The 26183-nt window shown below is 53.0% G+C and overlaps 1 protein-coding gene across 4 annotated transcripts in view; it reads left to right on the top strand.

Moving 5' to 3' along the window:
- LOC140114589 (sigma non-opioid intracellular receptor 1) overlaps positions 1–25486 on the top strand; it is a 195994-nt gene extending 170508 nt beyond the window's left edge. For all 4 annotated transcript variants that reach the window (XM_072132720.1, XM_072132719.1, XM_072132718.1 and 1 more), the window contains exons 4-8: positions 15129–15312; positions 15396–15640; positions 18673–18942; positions 19190–19279; positions 21897–25486. In XM_072132720.1, the coding sequence (XP_071988821.1) occupies positions 15129–15312; positions 15396–15640; positions 18673–18942; positions 19190–19279; positions 21897–22048 (941 nt within the window). In that variant the 3' untranslated portion in view covers positions 22049–25486. The remainder of the gene's footprint in view (positions 1–15128; positions 15313–15395; positions 15641–18672; positions 18943–19189; positions 19280–21896) is intronic.
- Positions 25487–26183: the final 697 nt, after the last annotated feature.

Raw genomic sequence — 26183 nt, 5'->3', positions numbered from 1 at the left:
CACAGCTGTGTGCTCATCCTGAGCCCCCTGCTTCATGAACAGACAGAATGAATGCAGTGTCTGTGGGGGGGGGGAGGGGGATGAGTCAGGAGGTTTATGGAGAGCTCTGCAGACAGGAGCGATGATCTGCAGCCACTTATACGAGGCATTGATTAATGGGAGCGACATGATGAATGCTCTTCCTGTAATAATATGGAATCTGACACTTACTGAGCGGCCGAGGCGTCTACAGCCCTGGCTGATAACAGAGGACAACAGCAGCAGCTGGGCTGATTATGTACTGGACACATGGAGCCCCCTTTATAGTGGCTAATCCTCTACATAAGGCAGGTGCCCCCCTATATAGTGTCTAATCCTCTACATAAGGCTGGAGCCCCCCTTTATAGTGTCTAATCCTCTATATAAGGCGGGAGCCCCCTATATAGTGTCTATTCCTCTACATAAGGCGGGAGCCCCCCTATATAGTGTGTAATCCTCTACATAAGGCTGGAGCCCCCCTATATAGTGTGTAATCCTCTACATAAGGCTGGAGCCCCCCTATATAGTGTCTAATCCTCTACATAAGGCTGGAGCCCCCTATATAGTGTCTAATCCTCTACATAAGGCGGGAGCCCCCCTATATAGTGTCTAATCCTCTACATAAGGCGGGAGCCCCCCTATATAGTGTGTAATCCTCTACATAAGGCGGGAGCCCCCTATATAGTGTGTAATCCTCTACATAAGGCTGGAGCCCCCCTATATAGTGTCTAATCCTCTACATAAGGCTGGAGCCCCCTATATAGTGTCTAATCCTCTACATAAGGCGGGAGCCCCCCTATATAGTGTCTAATCCTCTACATAAGGCGGGAGCCCCCCTATATAGTGTCTAATCCTCTACATAAGGCTGGAGCCCCCCTTTATAGTGTCTAATCCTCTACATAAGGCAGGTGCCCCCCTATATAGTGTCTAATCCTCTACATAAGGCGGGAGCCCCCCTATATAGTGTCTAATCCTCTACATAAGGCTGGAGCCCCCCTATATAGTGTCTAATCCTCTATATAAGGCGGGAGCCCCCTATATAGTGTCTAATCCTCTACATAAGGCGGGAGCCCCCCTATATAGTGTCTAATCCTCTACATAAGGCAGGAGTCCCCCTTTATAGTGTCTAATCCTCTACATAAGGCAGGTGCCCCCCTATATAGTGTCTAATCCTCTACATAAGGCGGGAGCCCCCCTATATAGTGTCTAATCCTCTACATAAGGCTGGAGCCCCCCTATATAGTGTGTAATCCTCTACATAAGGCTGGGGCCCCCCTATATAGTGTCTAATCCTCTACATAAGGCTGGAGCCCCCCTTTATAGTGTCTAATCCTCTACATAAGGCGGGAGCCCCCCTATATAGTGTCTAATCCTCTACATAAGGCTGGAGCCCCCCTTTATAGTGTCTAATCCTCTATATAAGGCGGGAGCCCCCTATATAGTGTCTAATCCTCTACATAAGGCGGGAGCCCCCCTATATAGTGTCTAATCCTCTACATAAGGCTGGAGCCCCCCTTTATAGTGTCTAATCCTCTACATAAGGCGGGAGCCCCCTATATAGTGTCTAATCCTCTACATAAGGCAGGAGCCCCCCTATATAGTGTCTAATCCTCTACATAAGGCTGGAGCCCCCCTATATAGTGTCTAATCCTCTATATAAGGCGGGAGCCCCCTATATAGTGTCTAATCCTCTACATAAGGCGGGAGCCCCCCTATATAGTGTCTAATCCTCTACATAAGGCTGGAGCCCCCCTTTATAGTGTCTAATCCTCTACATAAGGCTGGTGCCCCCCTATATAGTGTCTAATCCTCTACATAAGGCTGGAGCCCCCCTTTATAGTGTCTAATCCTCTATATAAGGCGGGAGCCCCCTATATAGTGTCTAATCCTCTACATAAGGCAGGTGCCCCCCTATATAGTGTCTAATCCTCTACATAAGGCTGGAGCCCCCCTTTATAGTGTCTAATCCTCTACATAAGGCGGGAGCCCCCTATATAGTGTCTAATCCTCTACATAAGGCAGGAGCCCCCCTATATAGTGTCTAATCCTCTACATAAGGCTGGAGCCCCCCTATATAGTGTCTAATCCTCTATATAAGGCGGGAGCCCCCTATATAGTGTCTAATCCTCTACATAAGGCGGGAGCCCCCCTATATAGTGTCTAATCCTCTACATAAGGCTGGAGCCCCCCTTTATAGTGTCTAATCCTCTACATAAGGCTGGTGCCCCCCTATATAGTGTCTAATCCTCTACATAAGGCTGGAGCCCCCCTTTATAGTGTCTAATCCTCTATATAAGGCGGGAGCCCCCTATATAGTGTCTAATCCTCTACATAAGGCAGGTGCCCCCCTATATAGTGTCTAATCCTCTACATAAGGCAGGAGCCCCCCTATATAGTGTCTAATCCTCTACATAAGGCAGGAGCCCCCTATATAGTGTCTAATCCTCTACATAAGGCGGGAGCCCCCCTATATAGTGTCTAATCCTCTACATAAGGCTGGAGCCCCCCTTTATAGTGTCTAATCCTCTACATAAGGCTGGAGCCCCCCTATATAGTGTCTAATCCTCTACATAAGGCTGGAGCCCCCTATATAGTGTCTAATCCTCTACATAAGGCGGGAGCCCCCTATATAGTGTCTAATCCTCTACATAAGGCAGGAGCCCCCCTATATAGTGTCTAATCCTCTACATAAGGCTGGAGCCCCCTATATAGTGTCTAATCCTCTACATAAGGCTGGAGCCCCCCTATATAGTGTCTAATCCTCTACATAAGGCTGGAGCCCCCCTTTATAGTGTCTAATCCTCTACATAAGGCAGGAGCCCCCCTATATAGTGTCTAATCCTCTACATAAGGCTGGGGCCCCCCTCCCCGGCACACGCGGTGTCTCTCTGTATAAGACCGGGCCCCCTCTCTGTTGGTTTGAGCTCACAGCTGGGGCCCCCCTCCCCGGCACACGCGGTGTCTCTCTGTATAAGGCCGGGCCCCCTCTCTGTTGGTTTGAGCTCACAGCTGGGGCCCCCCTCCCCGGCACATGCGGTGTCTCTCTGTATAAGGCCGGGCCCCCTCTCTGTTGGTTTGAGCTCACAGCTGGGGCCCCCCTCCCCGGCACACGCGGTGTCTCTCTGTATAAGGCCGGGCCCCCTCTCTGTTGGTTTGAGCTCACAGCTGGGGCCCCCCTCCCCGGCACACGCGGTGTCTCTCTGTATAAGGCCGGGCCCCCTCTCTGTTGGTTTGAGCTCACAGCTGGGGCCCCCCTCCCCGGCACACGCGGTGTCTCTCTGTATAAGGCCGGGCCCCCTCTCTGTTGGTTTGAGCTCACAGCTGGGGCCCCCCTCCCCGGCACACGCGGTGTCTCTCTGTATAAGGCCGGGCCCCCTCTCTGTTGGTTTGAGCTCACAGCTGGGGCCCCCCTCCCCGGCACACGCGGTGTCTCTCTGTATAAGGCCGGGCCCCCTCTCTGTTGGTTTGAGCTCACAGCTGGGGCCCCCCTCCCCGGCACACGCGGTGTCTCTCTGTATAAGGCCGGGCCCCCTCTCTGTTGGTTTGAGCTCACAGCTGGGGCCCCCCTCCCCGGCACACGCGGTGTCTCTCTGTATAAGGCCGGGCCCCCTCTCTGTTGGTTTGAGCTCACAGCTGGGGCCCCCCTCCCCGGCACACGCGGTGTCTCTCTGTATAAGGCCGGGCCCCCTCTCTGTTGGTTTGAGCTCACAGCTGGGGCCCTCTGTAATGAATTTGCGCTCTGGTTGCGCCTGTACAATTACCGCGCTCTGCATCCGTCAGCTGGACAGGAGCATTAGGTACAGAGAGCGACGGCCTCCGCCCGCAGGACCCCGCTCCTCCGCTAATTGTTATAGATGAGCAGCGCAGGGAACAATCACCACTGCTACATGGCAGGATGCACAAGAGCTGGCACTCAGTCCTGCCATTGTTCTGGGGGTCCCTGCTCTGACACCATGAATATCCGGGCTCCGACCACCTCATGTAAGAGATCATTTCCTCCTATAACATCTTATACACAATCCAAATCCTCTGACTGCCACAAACCACCACCAGGGGGAGCTCCACAGCTTGGAAGTGACAGGAAACAGAAATACCAAACCCTCAGCAGTTACTAGTCATGGGATTCTGTACCTGCAGGTGAGGGTAGTTGTACGGTGCAGCCCCCCCTGCAGGTGAGGGTAGTTGTACGGTGGTGCCCCCCCTGCAGGTGAGGGTAGTTGTACGGTGCTGCCCCCCCTGCAGGTGAGGGTAGTTGTACGGTGCTGCCCCCCCTGCAGGTGAGGGTAGTTGTACGGTGCTGCCCCCCCTGCAGGTGAGGGTGGTTGTACGGTGGTGCCCCCCCTGCAGGTGAGGGTAGTTGTACGGTGCCCCCCCCTGCAGGTGAGGGTAGTTGTACGGTGCTCCCCCTGCAGGTGAGGGTAGTTGTACGGTGCTCCCCCTGCAGGTGAGGGTAGTTGTACGGTGCTGCCCCCCTGCAGGTGAGGGTAGTGGTCCGGTGCCCCCCCTGCAGGTGAGGGTGGTTGTCCGGTGCTGCCCCCCTGCAGGTGAGGGTAGTTGTACTGTGCCCCCTGCAGGTCAGGGTAGTTGTACGGTGGTGCCCCCCCTGCAGGTGAGGGTAGTTGTACGGTGCTCCCCCTGCAGGTGAGGGTAGTTGTATGGAGCCCCCCTGCAGGTGAGGGTAGTTGTACGGTGCCCCCCCTGCAGGTGAGGGTAGTTGTCCGGTGGTGCCCCCCCTGCAGGTCAGGGTAGTTGTACGGTGCTCCCCCTGCAGGTGAGGGTAGTTGTCCGGTGGTGCCCCCCCCCTGCAGGTCAGGGTAGTTGTACGGTGCCCCCTGCAGGTGAGGGTAGTTGTACGGTGCCCCCTGCAGGTCAGGGTAGTTGTACGGTGCCCCCTGCAGGTCAGGGTAGTTGTACGGTGGTGCCCCCCCTGAAGGTGAGGGTAGTTGTTCGGAGCCCCCCCCCTGCAGGTGAGGGTAGTTGTATGGAGCCCCCCTGCAGGTGAGGGTAGGTGTACGGTGCTCCCCCCCCCTGCAGGTGAGGGTAGGTGTACGGTGCTGCCCCCCTGCAGGTGAGGGTAGGTGTACGGTGCTGCCCCCCTGCAGGTGAGGGTAGGTGTACGGTGCTGCCCCCCTGCAGGTGAGGGTAGGTGTACGGTGCTGCCCCCCTGCAGGTGAGGGTAGGTGTACGGTGCTGCCCCCCTGCAGGTGAGGGTAGGTGTACGGAGCCCCCCATGTCCTATTATCTGGAGGTCCCGGTTATTCCCTCCGTTTATCCCTGTGAGGAGACAATGGCCGCCATAAAGGGTCTTTGTGGAGATTTGTGGGGTCATCACTCTCCTTCTATTAGACAGCGGCCATTGTCTGCCCTCCAGGGGGGAGGATTAATCCATCATCTGCTGCCCCGGGGGTCACCCTAACACGACACGACAATGGCCGGGCCAGGGGTCAGTGTATGTAATCTTGTTAGGGGTTAATAGCTACAAACAGGACACAATGTAACGAGGGACCCGGAGCGGCGAGAATCAGAGACTGGGACCATCACAGGATACAGGACCTGACAGAGAGGGGCTCATTTACTAAGGGTCGCGCTGCACTTTTGTCAGACTGTGCACGGCTTGTACATGTACACTCACCGGCCACTTTATTAGGTACATCTGTCCAACTGCTCGTTATCACTTAATTTCTAATCAGCCAATCACATGGCGGCAACTCAGTGCATTTAGGCATGTAGACATGGTCAAGACAATCTCCTGCAGTTCTCCCGAGCATCAGTATGGGGAAGAAAGGTGATTTGTGGCCTGTGAACGTGGCATGGTTGTTGGTGCCAGAAGGGCTGGTCTGAGGATTTCAGAAACTGCTGATCTACTGGGATTTTCACGCACAACCATCTCTAGGGTTTACAGAGAATGGTCCGAAATAGAAAAAACATCCAGTGAGCGGCAGTTCTGTGGGCGGAAATGCCTTGTTGATGCCAGAGGTCAGAGGAGAATGGCCAGACTGGTTCGAGCTGATAGAAAGGCAACAGTGACTCAAATCACCACCCGTTACAACCAAGGTAGGCAGAAGAGCATCTCTGAACGCACAGTACGTCGAACTTTGAGGCAGATGGGCTACAGCAGCAGAAGACCACACCGGGTGCCACTCCTTTCAGCTAAGAACAGGAAACTGAGGCTACAATTTGCACAAGCTCATGGAAATTGGACAGTAGAAGATTGGAAAAACGTTGCCTGGTCTGATGAGTCTCGATTTCTGCTGCGACATTCGGATGGTAGGGTCAGAATTTGGCGTCAACAACATGAAAGCGCGGATCCATCCTGCCTTGTATCAGCGGCTCAGGCTGGTGGTGGTGGTGTCATGGATCCATCCTGCCTTGTATCAGCGGCTCAGGCTGGTGGTGGTGGTGTCATGGATCCATCCTGCCTTGTATCAGCGGGTCAGGCTGGTGGTGCTGGTGTCATGGATCCATCCTGCCTTGTATCAGCGGGTCAGGCTGGTGGTGGTGGTGTCATGGATCCATCCTGCCTTGTATCAGCGGGTCAGGCTGGTGGTGGTGGTGTCATGGATCCATCCTGCCTTGTATCAGCGGCTCAGGCTGGTGGTGCTGGTGTCATGGATCCATCCTGCCTTGTATCAGCGGCTCAGGCTGGTGGTGCTGGTGTCATGGATCCATCCTGCCTTGTATCAGCGGGTCAGGCTGGTGGTGCTGGTGTCATGGATCCATCCTGCCTTGTATCAGCGGGTCAGGCTGGTGGTGCTGGTGTCATGGATCCATCCTGCCTTGTATCAGCGGGTCAGGCTGGTGCTGGTGGTGTCATGGATCCATCCTGCCTTGTATCAGCGGCTCAGGCTGGTGGTGGTGGTGTCATGGATCCATCCTGCCTTGTATCAGCGGCTCAGGCTGGTGGTGGTGGTGTCATGGATCCATCCTGCCTTGTATCAGCGGGTCAGGCTGGTGCTGGTGGTGTCATGGATCCATCCTGCCTTGTATCAGCGGGTCAGGCTGGTGGTGGTGGTGTCATGGATCCATCCTGCCTTGTATCAGCGGGTCAGGCTGGTGGTGGTGGTGTCATGGATCCATCCTGCCTTGTATCAGCGGGTCAGGCTGGTGGTGGTGGTGTCATGGATCCATCCTGCCTTGTATCAGCGGCTCAGGCTGGTGGTGGTGGTGTCATGGATCCATCCTGCCTTGTATCAGCGGGTCAGGCTGGTGGTGGTGGTGTCATGGATCCATCCTGCCTTGTATCAGCGGGTCAGGCTGGTGGTGGTGGTGTCATGGATCCATCCTGCCTTGTATCAGCGGGTCAGGCTGGTGGTGGTGGTGTCATGGATCCATCCTGCCTTGTATCAGCGGCTCAGGCTGGTGGTGGTGGTGTCATGGATCCATCCTGCCTTGTATCAGCGGCTCAGGCTGGTGGTGGTGGTGTCATGGATCCATCCTGCCTTGTATCAGCGGCTCAGGCTGGTGGTGGTGGTGTCATGGATCCATCCTGCCTTGTATCAGCGGCTCAGGCTGGTGGTGGTGGTGTCATGGATCCATCCTGCCTTGTATCAGCGGCTCAGGCTGGTGGTGGTGGTGTCATGGATCCATCCTGCCTTGTATCAGCGGGTCAGGCTGGTGGTGGTGGTGTCATGGATCCATCCTGCCTTGTATCAGCGGCTCAGGCTGGTGGTGGTGGTGTCATGGATCCATCCTGCCTTGTATCAGCGGCTCAGGCTGGTGGTGGTGGTGTCATGGATCCATCCTGCCTTGTATCAGCGGCTCAGGCTGGTGGTGGTGGTGTCATGGATCCATCCTGCCTTGTATCAGCGGGTCAGGCTGGTGGTGGTGGTGTCATGGATCCATCCTGCCTTGTATCAGCGGCTCAGGCTGGTGGTGGTGGTGTCATGGATCCATCCTGCCTTGTATCAGCGGGTCAGGCTGGTGGTGGTGGTGTCATGGATCCATCCTGCCTTGTATCAGCGGGTCAGGCTGGTGGTGTTGGTGTCATGGATCCATCCTGCCTTGTATCAGCGGCTCAGGCTGGTGGTGCTGGTGTCATGGATCCATCCTGCCTTTTATCAGCGGCTCAGGCTGGTGGTGCTGGTGTCATGGATCCATCCTGCCTTGTATCAGCGGGTCAGGCTGGTGGTGGTGGTGTCATGGATCCATCCTGCCTTGTATCAGCGGCTCAGGCTGGTGGTGCTGGTGTCATGGATCCATCCTGCCTTGTATCAGCGGGTCAGGCTGGTGGTGGTGGTGTCATGGATCCATCCTGCCTTGTATCAGCGGCTCAGGCTGGTGGTGCTGGTGTCATGGATCCATCCTGCCTTGTATCAGCGGGTCAGGCTGGTGGTGGTGGTGTCATGGATCCATCCTGCCTTGTATCAGCGGCTCAGGCTGGTGGTGCTGGTGTCATGGATCCATCCTGCCTTGTATCAGCGGCTCAGGCTGGTGGTGGTGGTGTCATGGATCCATCCTGCCTTGTATCAGCGGGTCAGGCTGGTGGTGTCATGGATCCATCCTGCCTTGTATCAGCGGCTCAGGCTGGTGGTGCTGGTGTCATGGTGTCTTTGGGCCCCTTGGTAACACCACAGCCTACCTGAGTATTGCTGCTGACCATGTCCATCCCTTTATGAGCACAATGTACCCTGTAACATCTGATGGCTACTTTCAGCAGGATAATGCGCCATGTCATAAAGCTGGAAGCATCTCAGACTGGTTTCTTGAACATGACAATGAGGTCACTGGACTCAAATGGCCTCCACAGTCACCAGATCTCAATCCAATAGAGCATCTTTGGGATGTGGTGGAACGGGAGATTCGCATCCTGGATGTGCAGCCGACAAATCTGCGGCAACTGTGTGATGCCACCATGTCACTATGGAGCAAAATCTCTGAGGAGCTTCCAGCACCTTGTTGTATCTATGCCACGAAGAATTGAGGCAGTTCTGAAGGCAAAAGGGGGTCCAACCCGTTACTAGCATGGTGTACCTAATAAAGTGGCCGGTGAGTGTAGATCCATCATAAATCACAAGCCAAAAACAGAACAAACCAGGCACAAAAATAGGCGAACCTGAGACCCCCAATGATTAATGTCCCCCGTGTGTTATTGGGGCACTTTGTTCATGCTGCATCATTGTGGTGCACGGTCGGGCTAAGCATTATTATTATTATTATTACGGTATAATGTTATGGCGGCAGCGTCTCTATTATTCCGGTATAATGTTATGGCGGCAGCGTCTCTATTATTACGGTATAATGTTATGGCGGCGGCGTCTCTATTATTACGGTATAATGTTATGGCGGAGGCGTCTCTATTATTACGGTATAATGTTATGGCGGAGGCGTCTCTATTATTACGGTATAATGTTATGGCGGAGGCTTCTCTATTATTACGGTATAATGTTATGGCGGAGGCTTCTCTATTATTACGGTATAATGTTATGGCGGCAGCGTCTCTATTATTACGGTATAATGTTATGGCGGAGGCGTCTCTATTATTACGGTATAATGTTATGGCGGCAGCGTCTCTATTATTACGGTATAATGTTATGGCGGCAGCGTCTCTATTATTACGGTATAATGTTATCGCGGCGTCTCTATTATTACGGTATAATATTATCGCGGCGTCTCTATTATTACGGTATAATATTATGGCGGAGGCGTCTCTATTATTACGGTATAATATTATGGCGGCAGCGTCTCTATTATTACGGTATAATGTTATGGCGGAGGCGTCTCTATTATTACGGTATAATGTTATGGCGGCGGCGTCTCTATTATTACGGTATAATGTTATGGCGGCAGCGTCTCTATTATTACGGTATAATGTTATGGCGGAGGCGTCTCTATTATTACGGTATAATGTTATGGCGGAGGCTTCTCTATTATTACGGTATAATGTTATGGCGGAGGCGTCTCTATTATTCCGGTATAACGTTATGGCGGCGGCGTCTCTATTATTCCGGTATAATGTTATGGCGGAGGCGTCTCTATTATTCCGGTATAATGTTATGGCGGAGGCGTCTCTATTATTCCGGTATAATGTTATGGCGGCAGCGTCTCTATTATTACGGTATAATGTTATCGCGGCGGCGTCTCTATTATTACGGTATAATATTATGGCGGCGGCGTCTCTATTATTACGGTATAATGTTATGGCGGAGGCGTCTCTATTATTACGGTATAATGTTATGGCGGCAGCGTCTCTATTATTACGGTATAATGTTATGGCGGAGGCGTCTCTATTATTACGGTATAATGTTATGGCGGAGGCGTCTCTATTATTACGGTATAATGTTATGGCGGCGGCGTCTCTATTATTACGGTATAATGTTATGGCGGAGGCGTCTCTATTATTCCGGTATAATGTTATGGCGGCAGCGTCTCTATTATTACGGTATAATGTTATGGCGGAGGCGTCTCTATTATTCCGGTATAATGTTATGGCGGCAGCGTCTCTATTATTACGGTATAATATTATCGCGGCGTCTCTATTATTACGGTATAACGTTATGGCGGAGGCGTCTCTATTATTACGGTATAATGTTATGGCGGCGGCGTCTCTATTATTACGGTATAATGTTATGGCGGAGGCGTCTCTATTATTACGGTATAATGTTATGGCGGAGGCGTCTCTATTATTACGGTATAATGTTATGGCGGCGGCGTCTCTATTATTACGGTATAATGTTATGGCGGAGGCGTCTCTATTATTCCGGTATAATGTTATGGCGGCAGCGTCTCTATTATTACGGTATAATGTTATGGCGGAGGCGTCTCTATTATTCCGGTATAATGTTATGGCGGAGGCTTCTCTATTATTACGGTATAATGTTATGGCGGCAGCGTCTCTATTATTACGGTATAATGTTATGGCGGAGGCGTCTCTATTATTACGGTATAATGTTATGGCGGCAGCGTCTCTATTATTACGGTATAATGTTATGGCGGCGGCGTCTCTATTATTACGGTATAATGTTATGGCGGAGGCGTCTCTATTATTACGGTATAATGTTATGGCGGCAGCGTCTCTATTATTACGGTATAATGTTATGGCGGAGGCGTCTCTATTATTACGGTATAATGTTATGGCGGAGGCGTCTCTATTATTACGGTATAATGTTATGGCGGAGGCTTCTCTATTATTACGGTATAATGTTATGGCGGCAGCGTCTCTATTATTACGGTATAATATTATCGCGGCGTCTCTATTATTACGGTATAATGTTATGGCGGAGGCTTCTCTATTATTACGGTATAATGTTATGGCGGCAGCGTCTCTATTATTACGGTATAATATTATCGCGGCGTCTCTATTATTACGGTATAATGTTATGGCGGAGGCTTCTCTATTATTACGGTATAATGTTATGGCGGAGGCGTCTCTATTATTCCGGTATAACGTTATGGCGGCGGCGTCTCTATTATTACGGTATAATATTATCGCGGCAGCGTCTCTATTATTACGGTATAATGTTATGGCGGCAGCGTCTCTATTATTACGGTATAATATTATCGCGGCAGCGTCTCTATTATTCCGGTATAATGTTATGGCGGCGGCGTCTCTATTATTACGGTATAATATTATCGCGGCGGGCGCATCCATCATGTGAGCGGCGGTGCAGGAAGGGGATGGATCCGTTATCAATACTCGGATCCCGTCATTCTCCTCCCGCCGCTCCCAATCTTTACGGTATGGCGGAGCGTCGCCATCTATAAATCACATCCACAATGGAAATCCATATATGGACGCGCGGGGGAGGGGGAGCGCCAGGTAATCTTTACCGGATAACGCTACGGAGAAAATCACTGCCACCCCCCCCCCCCCCCCCCCCCCGCCTCACACAACTCAGACAAAGTTTGTAGATTTATGAACTCTTCATTCTGTGTTCAGGGTGCGGGAAAGCTGAGTGCTGATCTGTATGGGAGCTGTGGCTGTAGACATAATCACCCAGCTTTCCCAGGAACAGACAGAAGGACACAGCTATGGAGCCATTCGCCTCACACCTCGTCCTGAAGAGCCGCAGTCCATGACAGGACAAAACCATCTCCGACCCTGCCGGGAAGTGTCAGCGATTGTGGTCAGATGGATGATACTGTGACGACACCTCAGCTCCTGCAGTCACAGCTCAGATTCCAACCACACGAGATATCACATGACTGACAGTATCACGCACGATGGGATGAGATACACAGCTCAGCAGACAGTATCACGCACGATGGGATGAGATACACAGCTCAGCAGACAGTATCACGCACGATGGGATGAGATACACAGCTCAGCAGACAGTATCACGCACGATGGGATGAGATACACAGCTCAGCAGACAGTATCACGCACGATGGGATGAGATACACAGCTCAGCAGACAGTATCACGCACGATGGGATGAGATACACAGCTCAGCAGACAGTATCACGCACGATGGGATGAGATACACAGCTCAGCAGACAGTATCACGCACGATGGGATGAGATACACAGCTCAGCAGACAGTATCACGCACGATGGGATGAGATACACAGCTCAGCAGACAGTATCACGCACGATGGGATGAGATACACAGCTCAGCAGACAGTATCACACACGATGGGATGAGATACACAGCTCAGCAGACAGTATCACACACGATGGGATGAGATACACAGCTCAGCAGACAGTATCACACACGATGGGATGAGATACACAGCTCAGCAGACAGTATCACACACGATGGGATGAGATACACAGCTCAGCAGACAGTATCACACACGATGGGATGAGATACACAGCTCAGCAGACAGTATCACACACGATGGGATGAGATACACAGCTCAGCAGACAGTATCACACACGATGGGATTAGATACACAGCTCAGCAGACAGTATCACACACGATGGGATTAGATACACAGCTCAGCAGACAGTATCACACACGATGGGATTAGATACACAGCTCAGCAGACAGTATCACACACGATGGGATGAGATACACAGCTCAGCAGACAGTATCACACACGATGGGATGAGATACACAGCTCAGCAGACAGTATCACACACGATGGGATTAGATACACAGCTCAGCAGACAGTATCACACACGATGGGATTAGATACACAGCTCAGCAGACAGTATCACACACGATGGGATTAGATACACAGCTCAGCAGACAGTATCACACACGATGGGATTAGATACACAGCTCAGCAGACAGTATCACACACGATGGGATTAGATACACAGCTCAGCAGACAGTATCACACACGATGGGATTAGATACACAGCTCAGCAGACAGTATCACACACGATGGGATTAGATACACAGCTCAGCAGACAGTATCACACACGATGGGATTAGATACACAGCTCAGCAGACAGTATCACACACGATGGGATTAGATACACAGCTCAGCAGACAGTATCACACACGATGGGATTAGATACACAGCTCAGCAGACAGTATCACACACGATGGGATTAGATACACAGCTCAGCAGACAGTATCACACACGATGGGATTAGATACACAGCTCAGCAGACAGTATCACACACGATGGGATTAGATACACAGCTCAGCAGACAGTATCACACACGATGGGATTAGATACACAGCTCAGCAGACAGTATCACACACGATGGGATTAGATACACAGCTCAGCAGACAGTATCACACACGATGGGATTAGATACACAGCTCAGCAGACAGTATCACACACGATGGGATTAGATACACAGCTCAGCAGACAGTATCACACACGATGGGATTAGATACACAGCTCAGCAGACAGTATCACACACGATGGGATTAGATACACAGCTCAGCAGACAGTATCACACACGATGGGATTAGATACACAGCTCAGCAGACAGTATCACACACGATGGGATTAGATACACAGCTCAGCAGACAGTATCACACACGATGGGATTAGATACACAGCTCAGCAGACAGTATCACACACGATGGGATGAGATACACAGCTCAGCAGACAGTATCACACACGATGGGATGAGATACACAGCTCAGCAGACAGTATCACACACGATGGGATGAGATACACAGCTCAGCAGACAGTATCACACACGATGGGATGAGATACACAGCTCAGCAGACAGTATCACACACGATGGGATGAGATACACAGCTCAGCAGACAGTATCACACACGATGGGATGAGATACACAGCTCAGCAGACAGTATCACACACGATGGGATGAGATACACAGCTCAGCAGACAGTATCACACACGATGGGATTAGATACACAGCTCAGCAGACAGTATCACACACGATGGGATTAGATACACAGCTCAGCAGACAGTATCACACACGATGGGATTAGATACACAGCTCAGCAGACAGTATCACACACGATGGGATTAGATACACAGCTCAGCAGACAGTATCACACACGATGGGATTAGATACACAGCTCAGCAGACAGTATCACACAGGAGAGGATTAGATACACAGCTCAGCAGCATCACACAGGATAGGATTAGATACACAGCTCAGCAGCATCACACAGGATAGGATTAGATACACAGCTCGGCAGACTGTATCACACAGGAGAGGATTAGATACACAGCTTGGCAGACAGTATCACACAGGATGGGATTAGATACACAGCTTGGCAGACAGTATCACACAGGATGGGATTAGATACACAGCTCAGCAGTCAGTATCACACAGGATTGGATTAGATACACAGCTCAGCAGTCAGTATCACACAGGATTGGATTATCAGCGTCGGCTGACACGTTATTCAGCCCATAATTGCTGGTGCAGCGTTCTCCTACTTACCTGCAGTGAGGTGGATGATTAACCCCTCGCTGGTCACTGTAGAGGCGGCTGGTGTTACTGTTATGGCCCCATTACTCTTTTCTATGGTAACAATAAACCTGTCCAGGAGGGCGGCGCTGGTGTCCTGTGCTGTTACAGGTGTCCTGCATCTACACTTATATTGAGGGGGGGGGGGTGGAGCTTTAATTATCCTCCCGTCTCCTGGGGTCAGACCCTTCGTCCTCCCCGTCTCCTGGGGTCAGACCCTTCATCAATCAGATTTTTCTGCTTTAGATTGAGAACTTGTGACCCAGTTGGGAATATTTGGATGTTGTTATTTTGACCCTGTATATCACTGATTGCTCGCAGGAACGCCGGTGAATCGGATTCCCATCATGGCGAAGCAAGTCCTGGACCTGTACACACTCTACAGACTGGTGACGGAGAAGGGCGGACTGGTGGAAGTCATCAATAAGAAGATCTGGAGAGAGATCACCAAGGGCCTGAGCCTCCCCACCTCCATCACCAGCGCAGCCTTCACACTCAGGACACAGTGAGTCTCCTCGCCCCAAGAGCTGACAATCAGCACTGGAATGGCGCAGGATACTAAGAATCTGCTTCCTCCCCTCTGCTTAGATACATGAAGTACCTGTATCCCTATGAATGTGACAAGAGGGGGCTCAGCTCCCCCGGAGAACTACAAGCCGCCATCGACAGCAACCGCAGGGAGGGCCGGAGGCAAAGCTTCGGATCAGGGCTCTTCAGTTACTCACCTGTGGGAACCCCCAATGTCCTGACATCCCCCAAAATAACCATGCCCACCCTATCAGTCACCACACACAACGGAGCGCAAATCAACCAGATGCCAGTCATCAAGAAGGGTAGGTGCCAGCAACCCCTGCCAGTCACCTTAGGGACCACTATCCCTCTGAGACTCACTGTCCTCTCCCCTATTGTCTCTCATTCTCCTTCCCCCTGTTATGTAGGTCCCATGCCCCTGGCACACTCTCCTGCCCCCCGTTATGTAGGTCCCATGCCCCTGGCACACTCTCCTGCCCCCTGTTATGTAGGTCCCATGCCCCTGGCACACTCTCCTGCCCCCTGTTATGTAGGTCCCTTGCCCCTGGCACACTCTCCTGCCCCCCGTTATGTAGGTCCCATGCCCCTGGCACACTCTCCTGCCCCCCGTTATGTAGGTCCCATGCCCCTGACACACTCTCCTGCCCCCTGTTATGTAGGTCCCATGCCCCTGGCACACTCTCCTGCCCCCTGTTATGTAGGTCCCATGCCCCTGGCACACTCTCCTGCCCCCTGTTATGTAGGTCCCATGCCCCTGGCACACTCTCCTGCCCCCCGTTATGTAGGTCCCATGCCCCTGGCACACTCTCCTGCCCCCCGTTATGTAGGTCCCTTGCCCCTGGCACACTCTCCTGCCCCCTGTTATGTAGGTCCCATGCCCCTGGCACACTCTCCTGCCCCCTGTTATGTAGGTCCCTTGCCCCTGGCACACTCTCCTGCCCCCTGTTATGTAGGTCCCATGCCCCTGGCACACTCTCCTGCCCCCTGTTATGTAGGTCCCATGCCCCTGGCACACTCTCCTGCCCCCCGTTATGTAGGTCCCATGCCCCTGGCACACTCTCCTGCCCCCCGTTATGTAGGTCCCATGCCCCTGGCACACTCTCCTGCCCCCTGTTATGTAGGTCCCATGCCCCTGGCACACTCTCCTGCCCCCTGTTATGTAGGTCCCATGCCCCTGGCACACTCTCCTGCCCCCTGTTATGTAGGTCCCATGCCCCTGGCACACTCTCCTGCCCCCTGTTATGTAGGTCCCATGCCCTCGGCACACTCTCCTGCCCCCCTGTTATGTAGGTCCCATGCCCCTGGCACACTCTCCTTCCCCCTGTTATGTAGGTCCCATGCCCCTGGCACACTCTCCTGCCCCCTGTTATGTAGGTCCCATGCCCCTGGCTCACTCTCCTGCCCCCCGTTATGTAGGTCCCTTGCCCCTGGCACACTCTCCTGCCCCCTGTTATGTAGGTCCCATGCCCCTGGCTCACTCTCCTGCCCCCTCTTATGAAGGTCCCTTGCCCCTGGCACACTCTCCTGCCCCCTGTTATGTAGGTCCCATGCCCCTGGCACACTCTCCTGCCCCCTGTTGTCTCGGTCCCTTGCCCCTGGCACACTCTCCTGCCCCCTGTTGGTCACTTTTGCCCCTGGCACACTCTCCTGCCCTCTTTTGTCTCGGCCCCTTGCCCCTGGCACACTCTCCTGCCCTCTTTTGTCTCGGCCCCTTGCCCCTGGCACACTCTCCTGCCCCCTGTTATGTAGGTCCCTTGCCCCTGGCACACTCTCCTGCCCCCCGTTATGTAGGTCCCTTGCCCCTGGCACACTCTCCTGCCCCCCGTTATGTAGGTCCCATGCCCCTGACACACTCTCCTGCCCCCCGTTATGTAGGTCCCATGCCCCTGGCACACTCTCCTGCCCCCCCGTTATGTAGGTCCCATGCCCCTGGCACACTCTCCTGCCCCCCGTTATGTAGGTCCCATGCCCCTGACACACTCTCCTGCCCCCTGTTATGTAGGTCCCATGCCCCTGGCACACTCTCCTGCCCCCTGTTATGTAGGTCCCATGCCCCTGGCACACTCTCCTGCCCCCTGTTATGTAGGTCCCATGCCCCTGGCACACTCTCCTGCCCCCTGTTATGTAGGTCCCATGCCCCTGGCACACTCTCCTGCCCCCTGTTATGTAGGTCCCATGCCCCTGGCACACTCTCCTGCCCCCTGTTATGTAGGTCCCATGCCCCTGGCACACTCTCCTGCCCCCTGTTATGTAGGTCCCATGCCCCTGGCACACTCTCCTGCCCCCTGTTATGTAGGTCCCATGCCCCTGGCACACTCTCCTGCCCCCTGTTATGTAGGTCCCATGCCCTCGGCACACTCTCCTGCCCCCCTGTTATGTAGGTCCCATGCCCCTGGCACACTCTCCTGCCCCCCGTTATGTAGGTCCCTTGCCCCTGGCACACTCTCCTGCCCCCTGTAATGTAGGTCCCATGCCCTCGGCACACTCTCCTGCCCCCTGTTATGAAGGTCCCTTGCCCCTGGCACACTCTCCTGCCCCCTGTTATGAAGGTCCATGCCCCTGGTACACTCTCCTACCTGTTATGTAGGTCCCATGCCCCTGGCACACTCTCCTGCCCCCTGTTATGTAGGTCCCATGCCCCTGGTACACTCTCCTACCTGTTATGTAGGTCCCGTGCCCCTGGCACACTCTCCTGCCCCCTGTTATGTAGGTCCCATGCCCCTGGCACACTCTCCTGCCCCCTGTTGTCTCGGTCCCTTGCCCCTGGCACACTCTCCTGCCCCCTGTTGGTCACTTTTGCCCCTGGCACACTCTCCTGCCCTCTTTTGTCTCGGTCCCTTGCCCCTGGCACACTCTCCTGCCCTCTTTTGTCTCGGTCCCTTGCCCCTGGCACACTCTCCTGCCCTCTTTTGTCTCGGTCCCTTGCCCCTGGCACACTCTCCTGCCCTCTTTTGTCTCGGTCCCTTGCCCCTGGCACACTCTCCTGCCCCCTGTTGTCTCGTTCCCTTGCCCCTGGCACACTCTCCTGCCCCCTGTTGTCTCGTTCCCTTGCCCCTGTCTCTCTCTCCTGCCCCCTGTTGTCTCGTTCCCTTGCCCCTGTCTCTCTCTCCTGCCCCCTGTTGTCTCGTTCCCTTGCCCCTGTCTCTCTCTCCTGCCCCCTGTTGTCTCGTTCCCTTGCCCCTGTCTCTCTCTCCTGCCCCCTGTTGTCTCGTTCCCTTGCCCCTGTCTCTCTCTCCTGCCCCCTGTTGTCTCGTTCCCTTGCCCCTGTCTCTCTCTCCTGCCCCCTTGTGGTCACTTTTTCCCCAGTCTTATCCTTTGTCTCCCATCATTCCAGAGGACGGCCTGCACACAGTTGCCCCCCTGCAGCGGATCAGCATCCCTGTGACCCTGCCCGGCCATCACGCAGCCGCAGCCCAGGCCGTACAAGCCATGCAGGCCGCAGCCCTGGAGCAGCTCCGGGAGAAGCTGGAATGTGGGGAACCGCCGGAGAAGAAGATGGCGATAATGGCGGAGGAACAGCAGAGGCTAATGCAGCACGCCATACAACACAACCTGCTCGCCATGGCGGCACAGATGCCCATGAAGATCAAAATCAACAACAGAGGTACAGACTGCACCATGACGCGCGCTGTAGCCACCTGCCGTTGCCCGCGCTGTAGTTAGCCGCCATGACGCGCCCTATAGTTAGCCGGGCGCCATGACGCGCACTGTAGTTAGCCGGGCGCCATGACGCGCGCTGTAGTTAGCCGGGCGCCATGACGCGCGCTGTAGTTAGCCGCCATGACGCGTTCTTTACCCTCCCTCAGTTCCTCGCCGTTCTCTCATATCTCTGGTGTTTTTCTCTTCTCCAGACGACAGACAAGAGACAGCGATGAACCTGTCTGCCTCCACCATTAGCAGCGTCAACATGTCGATGGAAATAAATGGAGTTGTGTACGCAGGTAAGTAGCCGACTCTCAGGTCGCTTTCAAGAAATCCAATAAGTTCCAGCGAGCGCCAGAACGCATATAAAATCCATTGTAATGAACACTAGAAGTGGATGTGCTGACAGGGAGTTCCTTAACCCGTGTGAAGTCTCGCAGGACTGCCAAGCCGCCATTCCCGGGCTCCCTAAATTACAACTCCCAGCATCCCAGAAAGCATTAACACTTCCCTTGTCCTGGATTGTGTTGCTGTAGAGCCACCACAAGCTGTAGACTAATTGTGCACAGGAAAGCCCTAAATGAGTCAATGCAAAGACTGGCAAAGTGATGCTGTGTACAAAGCCCCCGGTGTCCCTTCTCATATATGTGATATAAGGTCCCTGCAGGTAGAGGTGCTATAGGTAGTGGTGAGCTCCCCCGCTCTTCATTAACACTCTAGCTTGGATGCGAGGACCGACGGGGAGCTTAGGCTGGACGCGAAGACCGACGGGGAGCTTAGGCTGGACGCGAAGACCGACGGGGAGCTTAGGCCGGACGCGAGGACGGACGGGGAGCTTAGGCCGGACGCGAGGACGGACGGGGAGCTTAGGCCGGACGCGAGGACGGACGGGGAGCTTAGGCTGGACGCGAAGACCAACGGGGAGCTTAGGCCGGAGGCGAGGACCGACGGGGAGCTTAGGCCGGACGCGAGGACGGACGGGGAGCTTAGGCCGGACGCGAGGACGGACGGGGAGCTTAGGCTGGACGCGAAGACCAACGGGGAGCTTAGGCCGGAGGCGAGGACCGACGGGGAGCTTAGGCCGGAGGCGAGGACCGACGGGGAGCTTAGGCCGGAGGCGAGGACCGACGGGGAGCTTAGGCCGGAGGCGAGGACCGACGGGGAGCTTAGGCCGGAGGCGAGGACCGACGGGGAGCTTAGGCCGGAGGCGAGGATTGGCGCTGGGCATGGGCTGGACCTGTGTTGACATTGAGGACCTGCGTCAGACTTTGATTGGACTTAAATGACATCAGTTTAATGATCGTAGACGTGTCCTTCTAACCAGTTCTTGAGGAACTTTTTCCTCAGGACTCTACATACAAGATTTCTGGAATACAGGCAGTCCCAGGGTTACATACAAGATAGGTTCCCTAGGTTTGTTCTTAAGTTGAATTTGTATGTAAGTCGAACCTGTATATTTTATAGTTGTAGATTCAGACAAAAAACATAGACTGCCTGCATATCCTTTCCCCAAAACCCAGATAGGCCCACCCAAATGTCCCCAAAAAAGACCAGACACGTTTTAACCTTAAACTTTGTGGTATGACGACTAGAGAGTCGGCCACAGCTTTATTAAACTTATAACAAGTAACTCCTACTTGGAGAGTAGCATTGTAACATATAACAAATAAACCCGGGCACCCGTGAGCCGCCTTCTAGAGGGCGTGTAGGTCACATACCCGATATAAAAACCGCCAGCTGTGACATTGGATATGATTACAAATAGGGGAGGGAGGGTGGGAAGATCCGCAGGAAAGAGGGTGAGCTCAGGCTTGCAGCCCACCCCTAGATACCACCCACACCTGTAGCCCATGTACCCGGGGTATAAACAAACTTTTCTTAGAGGCCATGCTGCACCTGCTGAAAAACCTTGCACGGCTAAGCGCCTGCGGGCTATCAATTTGCCCCAGTGACAGTCGGAGTTTCAAAATGTTTTTGCTGTAATTGGACCAAGGATTATCTATAAAGCCTCATTACAGACACCTTACAGCTGATCATTGCAGTCTGGGACTATAGTCACATCCAGAGAGGTCACAGGGGGCAGAGGGGTCCGTCTTTAAGTATGGGTTGTCTGTAAGTCGGGTGTCCTCAAGTAGGGGACGGCCTGTATACAGAAATAATGCTAATCGGTCTGGAGCGCTCCAGCTACAGGGATTGTGGAGTATCGGGGGAGTGAATAAATGAAAGCTCTGAGACGCGCAGGAGCTCCCCAGACTGCGGAGCATCATTTATATAACTGTATACAGGCGGTCCCCTACTTAAGAACACCCGACTTACATACGACCCCTAGTTACATACAGACCTCTGGTAATTTCCTGCACTTTATCCTTAGGTTACAATAAACAGCTGTAACAGTTATCAGGCGTCTGTAATGAAGATTTATTGTTACTCCCGGTTCTTATGACAATCCAATATTTTTAAAATCCAATTGTCACAGAGACCAAAAATCTTTTGACTGGAGTTACAACTATAAAATATACAGTTCCGACTTGCATACAAATTCAACTTAAGAACAAACCTACAGAACCTATCTTGTACATAACCCGGGGACTGTTGGTATTGCTGAAATCTCGGCGTAATGAGGAACTGATTAGTAGGACACGTCCACCATCTGTAATGGACGCTAGATGTCTGCTTCGTCTGCATTGGACTGAACTTTGACTTGAGGGCCCATGCTGCTGCTGTGTTTTGCAAAGATCCATCTGATTGACCTAATCCCCAGGTGGGTGCAGTCCAGAGGAAACCCTTCCAGCAGCCATATTGGTTGTCCTCCAGGAAGGACCATGTAGTATAACTAGTCTGCACAGGGATGAGCTATACGAGTAAGTGCTTCCTTATTTGCCCCTGTTACAGGTCTTTTTGTTCTTCTGCCCTCAGGTGTATTATTTGCTCACCGAGCCACATCAACTTCCGGGTCAAGCACAAGCTCCGTCACCACCAATGAGCGCTGCAGCCCTCCTACAGCACAGATCCCTCCACAGTCATCCTCATCACAAGGACACACTCCTCCACCCAGTTCTTCCCCGTGAGTCTGGGAGAGCCTCATGCAGAGCCCCACATCTCACATCCTCATCCAGGGGGGTGGGTTTCTCTGGAGGTGAGGAGGACTCTTCTTGCAGGGGTCAGGCAGTGATACCACAGGACTGTGCCGGACAGATTGGCCCCTCTGATTTCCTTCCGCTTCAACCCTACAATCTGCTGGAGGTGTCACCAAGCCTTGGCCAACAGCGTTCAGTCTACCGCCTGCTCCAACCGCCCTACCTCTACTGAACCTGGAGTAAGTTATACCAAAGATTGAGCCAGGTGCACTTACCTCTGTACAGTAACCCAGACCCCCTGTACACGCTCTCCAGCCACCAGGAAGCCCGTCCTTCTTCTGGGCACGGGGCATCGACCTTTTTACGACAGGTCATGTCCAGCAATCAGACAGTGGAAAAGGATGAACTCATGAAATGTAGCTTTTACCAAAGATATGAAAGAGTTAATTTATTCAGTCCTAACCTATGGAGTAGAGTAGATGCCAGTGTTTTTATTCTGACTTTTAATCTGTGTTTGGGGAATATTTGTCGGAGCAGCGGCCTCTGAGACCCTGAGACTTCTTCCAGTGGCCGGTGTGGAGGAGAGGAGATAACCAAAGATCCATCACACTTACCTCAGCAGAGGGTCCACCCCGAGACGGGAGATCCGCCATGACCCAGACTGTGATGTACCAGGGGATGGCCTCCGGAGCAGCCCACATGTGCCAGTGCAAGATCTGGGAAGGAAGGACAAAGCCGAGATGAGTTACTTTCACTTTTTGCATCAGTTTGGGGACTAATCTAAGAGTCCTACATTTCAGACAACTTTGTTCTCAATATTTACAGGATATAACAAAACTTAGTAGAATAACTTCATCATCACACATTGTAAATGGAGAGTCTAAAGCCAAAATCCATCATTAAAGCAGATGCTGAGGACCAGGCCGGGGGACCCTATACATTGTTAGCTTTACTTTCAATCAGCTTTGAATCCTGACCGGACATTTTTTGGCTGATCCCACTGACAAAGTGCTTAGATCTCAAACATCTGTAAGAAAGACCCGTCCTTATACTATACGGGGCTCAGAGGAAACCCTCTTATCCCCTATAAGATCTAGGCTAGGAAAGACCTGTAGATCTTTGTAGAGAGAACTTTAAGAGCAGATCATCTAAGCTTAGCCTAAGGTAAGATCCCTCCTCAGTATCTAATGATTGGCCTTTCCTTCCTCTAGGTCTTGTAGAAAGATCTTAGACTGTACGTGTAGAGAGGACGTGTCCTTATATCCACAAGACTGGACTGTAAGAGATAACAGGAGGTGACGTCTACTCTACAAAATATGAGACAGGCCGCTTGTGTATCCGACAAACGCATCCTGTGTGTCCTGAACGTGGAACCGCTGAACTGAAACCATGTAACGGGTCTGTTCTCTTCAGCAGTTCCAGGTTCAGAGCAGAGGGAATCGCTCGCTCCTGTACAAAGGGCGTACGGTGCGGTCACATGTCGCGTATTGAACGAGTTTTTGGCCTGTTTTTAAGCAGTCAGTCAAAAAACGCATGCGTTTGAATTAAGATAATTGGTCAAACCTGTCAAAAACGGAAGCGTTTTGTTGATGGACTGCTTATAAACGCGTTCAAAGCGCCACGTGTGGCATCACCCTAAGGACGCGGTCCCATGTGGCATTTTGAACCCCTTTTTAGTCATGCGTTTTCAGTCCATTAAAAAATGCATTTGTTTTTGTCTGGTTTTCACAATTATCTTAATTAAAAACGGACTGAAAACGCCTTCAAAACGCCACGTGTGACACCACCCTAAGATTGACCCGTGGTCCTCGGAGCAGGAGCTCCATAACCTGTAGTCACCCAGATCCATGAGATACGGAGAGGTCAGTGAGGGGCTCCAGCGTGGCCTCTTCCTATAGGAATGTGGACGGCACCTCCTGACATGTTACAGGAGTGTGAATCCATAAGGAGAGAGATGTGTGGGTCCTCACAGTCCGAGCCCCAGCATTTATTACACACAATATTCTGCAGCCGCCTTGTGGGAGATGAGCGGGGGCCGCAGTCCTGTTGCACGGTGACCTTTAGCCTCCTCATTAGAGTCCTAATAACCGCGGACGTCTCCTATCTGCAGATTAAAGGCTTCTCCGTTTTACATTGAATCCTTATTTGTAATGTCACCTAAATCATCCCCTCAGTGCGTCCTCTCCATGTGGAGCCCCCGAGGCTGGAGCATCCGCCCTGCCTCGTGGCCGCTGACCTTTTCACAGCTCGGTAAAGAGAAAATCAATGCAAGTGTCAGACTGCGCTCTCCTAATCACTGACAGACAGCGGGGGTCACCCACCACCCAAACACTGGCACCTCTCAGCCTCTCCAGGGACTCCTCCTCAGAGCTGTATGTGGCCACGTGGATCACTGCTGATGTGTGGCACCCATGGCTTGGTCCACGGCTCCTGTGGTGCATGGACAAGACATCTTACTCCATAGAAACATCTCTCCATCAGCTCTACCTCCAGGCGGCTCCTGCAGAGTACTACTACACCCATCATACAGCACTATGCACTGGAGGATCCATCTTATTGCCAAATCCCGTGTATACCATCCTCTTCCAGCACCGCCCCGTATACGGCACCGGACTCCTCGTCATCCTCCGCCGCTGCGTCACTGGAGTTCTGTCATCAGAGACAACGTCTACCTCATTCTTCTATATTTATGATGTTCTGATGGAAGGACGGTTACATTTCCTGCCTCCCCCCGTGTGGGGCGCCGCGTGGTCTCCTCCTGGTCAGTACCGGTGGGTGGCTCCTGAGCTGGACCCTGGTGATGGGCAGAAGACTTGTCTATGATGTGTGTCACTGTACCTCCACCTCTCCATGGATGGATCCCCGCGGGGTGACCCCCCCCCCCCCCATGTGCCCGGGGAGGGCCGCAGCCACGTGAAGAATCTGGGGAGTATTTCCAGCCGCTCTACCAAAGATCCTCCGCCTACACATTTCATTGTCCTGGGGAGAGACTGCGACATGATTGTTGTTTTTTATGCTTTTTTTCTACTACATCCTTTTTTTTTCTTCCTTTTTTTGCTGTTTTGCTTGTAGCATTTATCCTCCTTGTAGACGCTGCTCGCAGCCACATCACAGATTCACCTGATTGCAGCAGAGCGGCCGGCAGCAGACGTTACACCCACAGCTCACAGGTTGCAGCAGCTTATCGCATGCCCTGCTGATTCAGGGGCTGCATGTTCTTCACACCAGGCAGTGCAGTGCATCCTGGGAGCTTAGCTCCGCTATTACCCCGCGTCCTCGCATCAGTCAGAACCTGGAATGTGGCTCCGAGCTGCCGTTTTATTTTGCCTTAATCTTTTTCTTTGATCCAGTATATTAGGTGAATGCTGGATTGTGGTGCTCAGGGGAAGAGAGAAACCAAAAAAATATCACAATAAACAATGAAATATTCCTGATGCCTCATTCTGTATGGAAAACCACGGGAACCGGGGGGGGGGGGGTCCTCCTTCTCACACAGCCTGCACCCCCATGTCCTCCTCCTCACACAGCCTGCACCCCCATGTCCTCCTCCTCACACAGCCTGCACCCCCATGTCCTCCTCCTCCTCACACAGCCTGCACCTCCATGTCCTCCTCCTCACACAGCCTGCTCCTCCATGTCCTCCTCCTCACACAGCCTGCACCTCCATGTCCTCCTCCTCCTCACACAGCCTGCACCTCCATGTCCTCCTCCTCACACAGCCCGCACCTCCATGTCCTCCTCCTCACACAGCCTGCACCTCCATGTCCTCCTCCTCACACAGCCTGCACCTCCATGTCCTCCTCCTCACACAGCCTGCACCCCCATGTCCTCCTCCTCACACAGCCCGCACCTCCATGTCCTCCTCCTCACACAGCCTGCACCTCCATGTCCTCCTCCTCACACAGCCCGCACCTCCATGTCCTCCTCCTCACACAGCCTGCACCCCCATGTCCTCCTCCTCACACAGCCTGCACCCCCATGTCCTCCTCCTCACACAGCCTGCACCCCCATGTCCTCCTCCTCACACAGCCCGCACCCCCATGTCCTCCTCCTCACACAGCCTGCACCTCCATGTCCTCCTCCTCACACAGCCCGCACCCCCATGTCCTCCTCACACAGCCCGCAC

The sequence above is a fragment of the Engystomops pustulosus genome, chromosome 1, assembly GCF_040894005.1.
Source record: "Engystomops pustulosus chromosome 1, aEngPut4.maternal, whole genome shotgun sequence".
In the NCBI taxonomy this organism is placed as follows: Eukaryota; Metazoa; Chordata; class Amphibia; order Anura; family Leptodactylidae; genus Engystomops; species Engystomops pustulosus.
Note: the sequence above shows the minus strand (reverse complement) of the source record. Positions and strands in the feature narration are given on the sequence as shown.